This window comes from Mytilus edulis, unplaced genomic scaffold (genome assembly GCF_963676685.1).
Source record: "Mytilus edulis unplaced genomic scaffold, xbMytEdul2.2 SCAFFOLD_2464, whole genome shotgun sequence".
Taxonomy (NCBI): Eukaryota; Metazoa; Mollusca; class Bivalvia; order Mytilida; family Mytilidae; genus Mytilus; species Mytilus edulis.
The window spans coordinates 1-12316 of record NW_027267829.1 but is presented as its reverse complement, the minus strand read 5'-3'; the positions used below and the strand labels follow the sequence as shown (position 1 = coordinate 12316).

The window sequence follows — 12316 nt, the reverse complement described above, 5'->3', positions numbered from 1 at the left end:
TAATCCACAGAGTCTTTACATGGTCGTTATTCTATTTTATTAATCCACAGAGTTTTTACATGGTTGTCATTCTATTTTATTAATCCACAGAGTTTTTACATGGTGGTTATTCTATTTTATTAATCCACAGAGTTTTTACATGGTGGTTATTCTATTTTATTAATCCACAGAGTTTTTACATGGTGGTTATTCTATTTTATTAATCCACAGAGTTTTTACATGGTGGTTATTCTATTTTATTAATCCACAGAGTTTTTACATGGTGGTTATTCTATTTATTAATCCAACAGAGTTTTTACATGGTGGTTATTCTATTTTATTAATCCACTGAGTTTTTACATGGTGGTTATTCTATTTTATTAATCCACTGAGTTTTTACATGGTCGTTATTCTAAATTATTAATCCACAGAGTTTTTACATGGTCGTTATTCTATTTATTAATCCACAGAGTTTTTACATGGTCGTTATTCTATTAATCCACAGAGTTTTTACATGGTCGTTATTCTATTTTATTAATCCAGAGTTTTTACATGGTCGTTATTCTATTTTATTAATCCACAGAGTTTTTACATGGTCGTTATTCTATTTTATTAATCCACAGAGTTTTTACATGGTCGTTATTCTATTTTATTAATCCACAGAGTTTTTCCATGGTCGTTGTTCTATTTTATTAATCCACAGAGTTTTTACATGGTCGTTGTTCTATTTTATTAATCCACAGAGTTTTTACATGGTCGTTATTCTATTTTATTAATCCACAGAGTTTTTACATGGTCGTTATTCTATTTTATTAATCCACAGAGTGTTTACATGGTCGTTATTCTATTTTATTAATCCATAGAGTGTTTCCCCTGTGAGATGATAATGAATAATTCATGAATATGCATGAACATTTCATGAACTGTTCATGAACAGATTTCATGAACAGTTCATCATATCTTCATGAACATTTGATGAGCAATTCATGAACTGAAAATCGACAGTAATGTTCATGAACTTTAATGTTCATGAACAATTCATGAACAAGAAAGGTTCATGAGCATTTAAATGTTCATGAACAACAATGATCATGAACCCTTTCTTGTTCATGAATTGTTCATGAACATTAAAGTTCATGAACACTTAAATCTTCATGAACCTTTCTTGTTCATGAATTGTTCATGAACATTAAAGTTCATGAACATTACTGTCGATTTTCAGTTCATGAATTGTTCATCAAATGTTCATGAAGATATGATGAACCATTCATGAAGATATGATGAACCATTCATGAAATCTGTTCATGAACAGTTCATGAAATGTTCATGACTATTCATGAATTATACATAACTGTCTGAGAGGGAGAAAAATGGGTGTTTTAAATGGATGGAATATCCTCCAGGACAAGCTGAAAACACTGTATTTTAACCTTTATCTCTGCATTTTCATGGCAGGAAGGATAAGATGCAACAAAATCTCAATTCAATTACAGTTTTAATGAACTGAAAGTCAACTTTCTTAACAATTTTTTTTTCTCAACACCTTTTGTACGTTCTGAATTTTTTCCACCATTAGTTTTCTCGAGAACTTTTCTTGATACTTAGCCCCCAAGATGTCACTCATAACATGAAGTTTTGTTTGGTCCATTGGTGGCCTTGGACCAGCAAATGAACATTTAGAAGTTTTTTTTCCTGTAACAGATTGTGATGTTATTTCTTCCGAGGTAAACATTTTCCTCAATAAAATATCAATGGCGGGTTGACATGATTCCACATGTTCTATGCTTAGTTTCAGCTCGTTTAATGTAAATCCATTGTACTTAATTGGATCGGACATTTCAGAACAATTTGTTGTGTCATTTCCTGCTTTACTCGAAGAAGGACGCTTTTCTTCTAGTTTTTCTACCCGTCTCTTTAATCTCTTTACTTGATCTTTCAGTTCTTTAATCTCTGAGTCTGTATCAAGAGATCTTTTTCCAATGCTACAATATACAAATACTGAACAATTATGGAAAAGAAAAATGACTTTTGTACAAAATATTAATTATGCAAAATTTAAAAAATTTTCATCAAACAACAAAAAAGTGGGGTTTCAGATGAGTAAGCAACAATTTTATTATTTATTTTTTTTTCACTAAACTATGCCAACCCGATGGATAAAACTTTTTCAAGAGCTTGTTAAAAAAATGTCAATAAAATCATGGTATGCAGCAATGGTTAGGGCTGTTTCACCTTTCCTGGCCTCATCAGAATTCTTTGAATTTGGTTGCAAATAGATCCTTACTGGTATTCCCTATTTTTTTGCCCCGCCTAAGAAGTAGAGGGGCAGATAGTTTTTTGGTATGGCTTATGTCCGTCCATACTTCTGGTTAAGGTTTAGATTGAAGGTAGCCTTTACCATGAAGGACATTTGATATTGAAGTTAATTAAATTCGCTCTCAGCAGTAAATAATCAAGTTCACCTAAATAAGTAAATACAATTTACCTGTACAAGTAAACCACAAAAAGTGAATTATATTTATGGCAAAACAGTGTTTCCTATTTATACAAATATTATTCAATTTATAAGACCCTATGAAAGGTAATTAAAGACATCTTAACATTAAAATCTTGATGTGATAATGATGCATGCTGTAGACTTATAGCTTTCATGTTAATTGATATTATAAATCCCAAAGGACTTAAATCTTTGACAAGTGTGCGCCTCAACAAAAAGACTGTGCGCCTTGACAATAATGAATATTATGTAAAGATCTAAAATAAATCTATACCAGAAAATTATCAATGACCCTTACAAAACTTTCTTTCATGACACAATAAAGGAGAAAGTTCCTACATTTTCTGTCGAATCACTTGTACAAGTAAAATGAATTGAATCAATTTGAATGCTGAAATTGTTTACTCCTGTAGCTTCATCAAGTAAATATTTTTCACTTTCCCAAGTGGGACCCCTGAGACTGTATGCAAATGATTTTTTAAATTGTTTTATAGAAGCCCCCAAAAAAGGAGAACATGTAATGAACATAAACATAAACAAATTTTGCTATTTAATTGCCATTAAAATTCACATTAATTTTTACCTGTCAGTCGCCAACTGCAAACAAACATAATTTTATTTTGGCTTTTAATATTAAAATACCTTTTGCTATACTGAAATTGTTCTAGGGCGTCCTTCCAACTCCTTGTATTTTCCTTTTCCTCACTTGAGCTAGTACGAGGTGACATTGGACTCAAAATTGATTCAGAATCAGTAGATTCTGAGCCTGCAATGAAATAATGTAAGACTGACATTTCTACAATGTGTTGTTAATTCTTTAAATTCATATATTTTGAACACTATTTTGGAATTTTGAATCGGAATGCTAACTGATTGATTAAATTGAGTTTTATGCCATTTTCACTAGTTTTTTTTCATTGATTTTGACGGAAACCAACGGAAATAGTGGAATGTAATGTCCATATCTAAAACCATAAAGTGTATCAAGTTGGCCAAAGAACATTTAAATAACAATTTCATGAACAATATGTTCATTTTTAGCTCACCTGGCCAAAATTTATTTTTGAAGATTTATAGAACTCAAACGGACTACAGCTATTGTTTTAACAGGTAAAGTAATGCTTTTGATCGAAAAAAATTGGTGCTTTTGATTTACACGAAAAAAATGTATGATGGCCGTTAATATGAACATGGATGCAAAATAATGATTAATAGCAATCACTATGTCCTTTCGACCAGGTTTGGTAACCAGAGGCTCTCCAAGAGCCTGTATCGCTCACCTGGGCCATGACTTGTTGACAGCAGCTATCTTGGCTCAAACTGTATCTACCAGACACAAAAAGGGACAGTCCAAAAACTACTGTAACCAAGAAGATCTTTAAAATACATTTCCAAATTGATGTTAAACTATGTTCCCCACTGGCCGCCATCTTAGATTAAATACAGACCTGTCAGTCATAATATTTAAAGGGGATTACCCAAGGACTATTGTGACTATGTTTGGTTCCAATTGGCTGAGTAGTTTCAGGAGGAGACTTTCCCCATAGGGTCCAATGTTAAACTATGTTCCCTGCTGGCGACCATCTTGGATTAGGCGCGGAGCCGCGCAGACACAATTTTTAAAGGTAACCACCCAAGGACTATTGTGACCAAGTTTGGTTCCAATTGGCCCAGTGCTTTCAGAGTAGAAGATCTTTGAAAAAAGTTTACGCCGGACGCAAAGTGATGGCAAAAGCTCACCCTAGCATAGCCAGGTGAGCTAAAAAATGATTAAATCAGAAAATGGGATTCCCAGTAGTACAATAGTAAACCTGTGGCCTAAACTTCACCCTTTTTTGACTTATATAAATAGAAATTTATGGCTTCATCATGAGTTTTACTAAAATTATCTATATACCTCAAAATTACTCCCGTACTATCAGCATAAGCCATGGATCTGTAAAATTAGCCATGACACTGTAAAATTATACATTTTTAAGGCATCCTGCTGAGAAAATGGCTAATGTTAGGGAGTCACATAGCAGTGAGCCTTTGATCTTTAAGTCTTACAAAAAATGTCTACTTTTATAGATCCATGGCTTAAAATCTACAGGTACAAAATTTCTACCACAGACAAATCAAAAGACATTCTGTTTCCTGAACTGTGGCATATCACATGAAAGCAGGCTGTTTAGAAATAAAATAGACAGCATTTAACATAATCTCATACCTTCATCTACAGACGATGTTTCAAAAATGGCATTATTCTTTTCTTTTCTTTGTTCGACATCCTGACTGGATTTAGCAGAATTTAAACTAGAATCAGCACCTGCAATGAAATTATTACTTTAGTATAACATTACAAACTAGAGGAAGGGATCTTTCAATCCGACACAGGAAGATTTAAGGAAAAATAATTAAGGATGTTCGCGTGTGACGTCACGTTTCTGACTCTTGGAAAATATTTTGTAAGTCATAAGAAATCTATTAAACTTTTCGAATGACTTATTTCAAAGGTTTATACAGTAAAATATTTTAAAAAGTTAAATATTCCTTCCACAATTTTTTAATACAATGTACTGTATACTGTTTTCCCAATTTATTTCCGATGAAAAATCAGAGATAAAATTTTCCTGCCAAAACTTCCTATTTTTCAAGTGATCATATCTCAAAAACAAGCACACAAACATGAAAAAATAAACTAGTTAAAAATACTAAATATATGAAAATCTTGTTATTTAATTGAACTTCAGTAGCGATTATCCTCAAGTATATTCTTTCACAGCCAGTGTCAGTCACTGTTTTGTCAGTATTTGTATTTTTTTTCCTTCAACCCCTTTAATTTGGGCCCTTGTTTCTTGAAAACGGTAGATGTTACCTCAAATATGTAGACATACCCAAGTTTTGTAATTTTATTAGTCATATATTGAAATAAACCACATTAAAACTAGAGTTACTGTGGCCTAATGGGCCACAGATACCCCCTGCAAAATTTCAATGTCTCGTCAAACAGGAAGTGGCCAATGCCACAGATATGAAAATCGCTTACACATTACAAGTCAATATGATGCTTCAGACCAAATATCAAATCATTCCTTTCATCAAGAGCTGAGAAATCCTGGACAGAAATTTAACTTCAGACGAACGGAAATGCTGAACACTATATACCACCCGCTAAAGCGGGGGTATAATAAAATCTCAGTATGCAAATAATATGTGAAAAAGCTCAAATTGGTAGATCTCTTGCATATAGTCATAAGATAAAACAGTTCCAAAATATTGGCCTTCTAATAAAAGCAAAAAATTTTTCTACCTAATGATAATCTTACTGTATGAGTGGTAATTTTAAATAATTGGCAAATGTTTACATAATTTGTTCATACCTTCATCTACAGATTCAAGAATGGCATTATTCTTTTCTTTTCTTTGTTTGGCATCCTGACTGGATTTTGCAGAATTACTAGAATGAGGAATGGCATTATTCTTTTCTTTTCTTTGTTTGGCATCCTGACTGGATTTAGCACAATTACTAGAATGAGCACCTACAATGAAATTATTACTGAGTTAATAAATGAACATGAGACCATAAAACATATGTTCTCTTCAACTGCGATTAATTTAAATGGGCTGGATGGCCATTTCGGCAAATAATGCCTAGTCAGCAGCTCTTGGGACCTAAAACGTAAGGAATCTGTTACCAAAAATACTGCAAGTGTCTTGAACCTAAAGAATCTTAAGGAATAATAATGCCAAAAATAGCTAAGGAAAGAACTACGATGAGGGAGTTCATCCTTTGAATTTCAAATTTACATTATTTTAGATATTGTTATTATTTTATAAATAGGGTATACACATGAGACATAATCTCATGTAAAACTATACCACACCCAATAAAAATAAAGAGCATACAAGAAGCACTGTTGTATGATTTTTCCCATAGGGTCCTATGTTAAACTATGTTCGGCTGTGGCAGCCATCTTGATTTTTAGATCGCAAAAATAGTTTTGTAGAGGTCCACCCAAGGATCATTCATGCCAAGTTTGGTCAAGTCAAACTTGGCATAGTGGTTTCAAAGAAGATCAATGTTAAATGTGGACGGACGGACGCAAAGTGGTGGCAAAAGCTCACAAGACCCTTCAGGTCATGCAAGCTAAAAATATTAAAGACCAACCAGCCGTAAATTTTTGGCATTTCCGGAATTTTTTCATAACTTTTCGGGAACAGAACTGCGAATTATTTTCAGTAAACAAAATTGCAGCGGTGAAAATGGAAGAATGCTAATCTTTTTAGCATGTTCTGTCTGTTGAATTCATTACCATATGCTTACATATTTTGTTCATACCTTCATCTACAGATGATTTCTCAAGAGTGGAGTTATTCTGTTCTTCTCTTTGTTTGGCATCCTGACTGGATTTAGCAGAATTACTAGAATTAGCACCTACAATGAAATTATTAGCAAGTGTTATATTACAAAAAATCAAAAGCTGGCGTCTAAACACCAAGAATGCACCAATTTTTCTGTGTGATTTTTTTGTGTCACACAAAAATTCTTAATGAAATTTATTATGTACATGTACAAAATATATAATATTAAATAACAAGCACATAATCTTAAACACCAAGAACCTGTCAGTCTTTTCCAACACCAAGGCTGGTGCATTATATTTGATTATCGGTTTGCTCTGTACTGGCTTTTAGTGAACCGATTGTTGGCGTTCTCAAGGTGCTTAAAGCCTTTATTTTCTATTTTGTTCTTTAAGGAATTAAGGCCAGAATCAAATAAAATTGCATTTATTTTGTAGTATATAAAAAAAAATGCCTTCTGAGTCCTTTTACACACGAATCAAATAAATATTATGCATTTTGTATTGTAGTTGTATAAAAAAATGCCTTCTGAGTCCCATTATACTGTAATATCATACTGTACCATACATGTATTTTTAGAATCAAGAATGGAATGCAATTTTTTGTAGTTTTTAATATCTGCATGACCATAACACATTTTTGTCAATTGTGTATGATGCGCAAAAGCGCTGCGCTTAATACGAAAAATGTTCACACGGTCCAAGCTTTTACACTATTGAATTCAGTCCTTATAATTACAATCGGAATCATGAAAAATAAAACTAATTACAATTCAAAGAAATTGAAGTTGAAACTAAAAAACATTTTTCTTACTTGGAATTACTTAATGCAATTGTTGTTTAGAACGACGTCGTCATTAGCACTTGCTGGTGAATTTCATTTAGATATGAAACATCATTTGATTGGTGACGTAAAGGTCTATAAACCAATCAGATTGTTCAGAAATAATGAAACGCACATCGAATGTGATAATTACTCGTAAAGGACTTTTAATTTTTTAAGAAAAAAATTATAAATGAAAAAAAAGGTGTTATAACAATAGTATGGCATGAAATCTGTACCATAATGTGGCCTAAATTTTTTTTGGCCATATAACAAAACTAATCAGCCCTCAAAGTAGAAATTTTTTCAAGGTGGCCTTTTGGCCACCAATCATAAAATTTTAGTGGCCAATTGTTAATTTTAGTTGCCAAATTAACATAAATCAAGTATTTTTTCCAAAAAGTTAGTGGCCAGCTGGCCACCAACAGTTGAGTTTTGGTGGCCAATCTCAAAATTTAGTAGGTTTTGGTCACCATTTAGTAGACAAAATTGAGGGCTCAGCTAATGTTACCATTTTTCTCTGACTGTTTTTCTGTTTCTGTTTGTTTTGTCACAGAGTTTATGATTTCATCCATGTTTGTTTCCAGATGTTTTCTGTCTTCTGAAAAAAAAAGGAAATAATTCATAGTGTTTTGAAAAGGGGACCACATAAACAACATTCCTCCATAGTTTAAGTTACACAATTGGAAATAAGCTTTAAGCTTTAATTGGTTATCCTTGAGTTAACTCAACTCAGGCATTGAAAATTCAATAAGTAAGTAAATTTTATTGCAAGGTAGCTCACTCCACATTTTGGAATTTTGGAATACGAAAAATGTTCACACCGTTCAAGCTTTTACACTATTGAATTCAATCCTTATAATTACATTCGTAATCATGAAAATAAAACTAATTACAATTCAAAGAAATTGAAGTTGAAACTATAAAACATTTTTCTTGTTTGGTATTACTTAACGTATTACTTGGTATTACTTGTTGTTTAGAACGACGTCGTCATTTAAGCACTTGCTGGTGAATTTCATTAAGATATGAAACATCATTTGATTGGTGACGTAAAGGTCTATAAACCAATCAGATTGTTCAGAATAATGAAACTCACATCAAATGTGATAATTACTCGTAAAGGACTTTTAGTTAAATTTTTAAAGAAGAAATTTTTAAATGAAAAAAGGTGTTATAACAATAGTATGGCATGAAATCTGTACCATAATGTGGCCTCAAAATTTTTAAGCCATATAACAATGCATTAAGGAAGAACCAATGTTACCATTTTTCTCTGACTGTTTTTCTGTTTCTGTTTGTTCTATCACAGAGTTTATGATTTCATCCATTTTTGTTTCCAGATGTTTTCTGTCTTCTGAAAAAAAAGAGGAAATAATTTCAGTGTTTTGAAAAGGGGACCACCTAAACAACATTCCTCCATAGTTTAAGTTACACAATTGGAAATAAGCTTTAAGCTTTAATTGGTTATCCTTGAGTTAACTCAAGCATTGAAAATTCAATAAGTTACAGTACATTTTATTGTAAGCTCACTCTTCACATTTTGGAATTTGTGTAAGATTTTCGAACTCCTAGGGTTTTATACATTTAAATGGTTTGAAAAATTTTGCACACTGACCCCCACTTTTTATTTCATAAATTTGTTCTATAGGTCAAATAAAGTCGCTAGACAAATTTCCTATTGCAGTTGACCTATAGAACAAATTTATGAAATAATATGCAGATATTAAAAACTACATGTCCATAGCACGTTTTTGTCATTGTGTATGATGCGCAAAAGCGCTGCGCTTAATACGAAAAATGTTCACACGGTCCAAGCTTTTAAATAAACAAAGACCTTGGAATGATTGAGATGATCCCAACAAGTAAACATATGTATGTCCATATATGGAACAGGCATGAAACAGGTGTTTGTTTTGATTTCTTCTATTGCCATTGATAATTGAAATGTGTTCACCTGTATTTTTCATGGGGCAATGTCAAATGAAATTTGAAAGAAATCTAATTTTGTGGATGTAATTAGATCAGTAAAAAAGATAGACTGAACAATTTGGCACGCAACAGTATATTTAAAAATCATTGCAAACCATGATTATTAGGATTAAGTACCCCTTTTTCATTCCAATGTTAAACCTATGGAAAATTTGTGGAAATTCTACCGTTTGAAATACGGCACTATTATTTGAAAATAGCAAATCAGATGTGGGGGTGTTTAGGCAGCGACCATTTGATTTTCTGGGGGGGGTATGGATTTTTTTCGCGACGCAACACGTCGGCGAAAACAATTTTTTTCATATCAATTTTAGCATTACGTAGAGTGGCAGCTGAGGGTGAAACAAACAATTTTTTTTCTCATGGTCTGAAACAAATTATTTTTTTCACAAAAAGTGGGAAACAAACTTTTTTTTCCAAAAAAAATCCAAAGCCCCCCCCCCCCCCAGAAAATCAAATGGTTGCTGCCTTAGGGATAGTCCAAATAATTATGCGGTCTATCAGGTTTTTTTTTCAATTTGATTTTTTTTTGTTCCCCTCAGACGTCATAAAGCTAACCGCCATTTTGCGGCTGGACGTTGAGAATGAAATTTGTTCTCAACTTTTCAGACGTTTTTTTTCGCTGAAAACAATATCTGATGAAACGATTTTTATGTCAAAATATTCCTACCTGTATTTTGTTTACTCCGCCATCAATTGTGTCACAAAAGGGTCCTTAAATGAATCAAAATCGAGTAATTTACATCTCTGGTGGACATTTTAGATGAGCATCTTAAAACGTTGGAATGACGTGAAATGGTAAAGGCTATTCTACATGGCCAAATACGAGACGGCATACTTATTTGGACTACCTTAGGAGTGCATTCCATTTATATATATTTTTGAGAAATCTGTTTATATCAGAAAAATCATACCGTGTTTCTTGATTATCCTTGCAGGATATATTTTTCCTTGGTACTTGGCGGATACATCCTGTTTTTCTTCATAATCTTCATAATCCCTTCTCGGGGAGACTATGGCGTTAAAGGAATGGATGCTGTAATTGTTCTCTTTGGTCCAAAGTAATAAAACATACATTTTTCTGGTGCCGTTTGAATTTTGCGATTCGGGTCTGCAATATTCTAGTGCGCCTAAATCTTAAAACCCGCGTGAATTGCGTCGGCCAATCGGATAGCGTTTTTGGAATTTCTGGTGTAACTGGCTAATCAGAGCTCACTTTACAGCACCATCTCGGAGTATCGCCCAATCAGAGCACAATTAACAGCATCATCTCGGAGAATCAATCAACATGGTCGTCATCATCAACAATGGACAGTGATCAAAGTAAAGAATCGGAATATTGTGTTGTTCAGGATGCAACTGGAAAAAATAGGTTCCAATGTAAAAGGTGTTACAGACAATTGTCGTCCAAGCACAGTGTATTATACCATTTGCATTCGGCACATAACATGAGTAAGTGCATAATAAATCTTGGGTTCGAGTCCGATTGCCAGCACTGGCAGCAGTCTGTGCCCTGACTAGTAAAAATTTTCCGGCCTGGTGAATCTTTGGTTCTGGCTAGTGACTTCTTCCAGGTAGAGAACTGGAGTCGTTAACGATTGTAATTTGTTCTGCATTTGTCATGCCCATGCCAGTCACACACAGCTGCTGCCCCTTGTATTTACAAATAAAATCCATAATGGGCTATTCCAGAAATAAAATGTAACCCCCCCCCCTATGGAAGACATGCATAGTCAAATTTTTTTTCCTAGGAATTTTCTTTCAGATTTTGCAAAAATTACTGGATTTCCACCTATTTGTCTAACCAAATTTTTGTCTCAAGACTTATAAAATCTGGAATTCCAACATCTTCCATAGGGTTTGAGAACAAAAAATTGTCTGGAAATTCCAGCATCTTCCATAGGGGGGTTACAGACTATTTCTGGGACAGCCCAATGTACAACTAAAACTATTTACATGACTTTTTGGTTGAATACTTAAGAAAAACTTCTGAAGGGAGCAACCATTTAACTTCAAGGGGGGGGGTGGGGGGGGGGGGGGGGGGGGGGGCTATGTTTTTTTTTCAACGCTTTCAATCGAATTATTTTTTTCAAAATAATACACTATAGGTATGGGGAAAATCTGGAATCAAATATTTTTTTTTGTCATCTGCTTGAACAGAATATTTTTTTTCAGCAAATTGGGAATCAGATTATTTTTTTAAGAAAAAACCATAGCCCCCCCCCCTTGAAGTTAAATGGTTGTTCCCCTAAAATGTGTTTTCGGGCTAGTAGATGAAAAAGTTTGGCACAGACTGTACCAGTTCGATTTTATCACTCAATACGAGACTTTAGAGATAAAAGTCTTTTGGGTTGAAGTTAAAAAAAACTATCCGGATGATGGGTCCTTTCAGAGACATTCTTTTATTCTCTGGTCCTATTTAATCTGCATAATTAAATCCTCACACAATCTCTAGTTCTCTTCTGCCAAGGAAAGTGTTACTTACCCTCCCCGAGTAATGAATTATAGTTAAGTGGTACCATTGCAAACTCGTACCAAGTTCAAGTCATACCACAGTAAACTCGTACCCACCGAAAACTCGTACAACAGTAAACTCATACCAATGTCATCTCATACCAAACAAGATATATAATGTTATTTGGGAGTTTTTAGTGGTCCTCAAAAGTTGTGATACTGCTTGCA

General features: G+C 33.4%; 1 protein-coding gene across 1 annotated transcript; it reads right to left on the bottom strand.

Moving 5' to 3' along the window:
- Positions 1 to 1306: 1306 nt before the first annotated feature.
- Positions 1307 to 11266, bottom strand: LOC139506063 (uncharacterized). Its single transcript, XM_071295348.1, has 8 exons — positions 10549 to 11266; positions 8910 to 8999; positions 8154 to 8243; positions 6798 to 6893; positions 5839 to 5997; positions 4686 to 4784; positions 3119 to 3242; positions 1307 to 1961 (listed from the first exon to the last, which is right to left on the bottom strand). Exons 1-8 carry the CDS (start codon positions 10709 to 10711, stop codon positions 1499 to 1501), a joined length of 1284 nt encoding a protein of 427 aa, XP_071151449.1. The 5' UTR covers positions 10712 to 11266; the 3' UTR covers positions 1307 to 1498.
- Between the last annotated feature and the right edge of the window lie 1050 nt (positions 11267 to 12316).

What these genes read in the sequence shown, in the direction of transcription:
- LOC139506063 (XM_071295348.1), bottom strand. Translation starts at nt 10,711, where the DNA reads ATGTATGTTTTATTACTTTGGACCAAAGAGAACAATTACAGCATCCAT. An exon ending in AAAACAGTCAGAGAAAAATG is followed by an intron (nt 6,894 to 8,153) that starts GTAACATTAGCT and finishes ATTTCATTGTAG; the next exon opens with GTGCTAATTCTAGTAATTCT. An exon ending in AACATCGTCTGTAGATGAAG is followed by an intron (nt 3,243 to 4,685) that starts GTATGAGATTAT and finishes ATTTCATTGCAG; the next exon opens with GCTCAGAATCTACTGATTCT.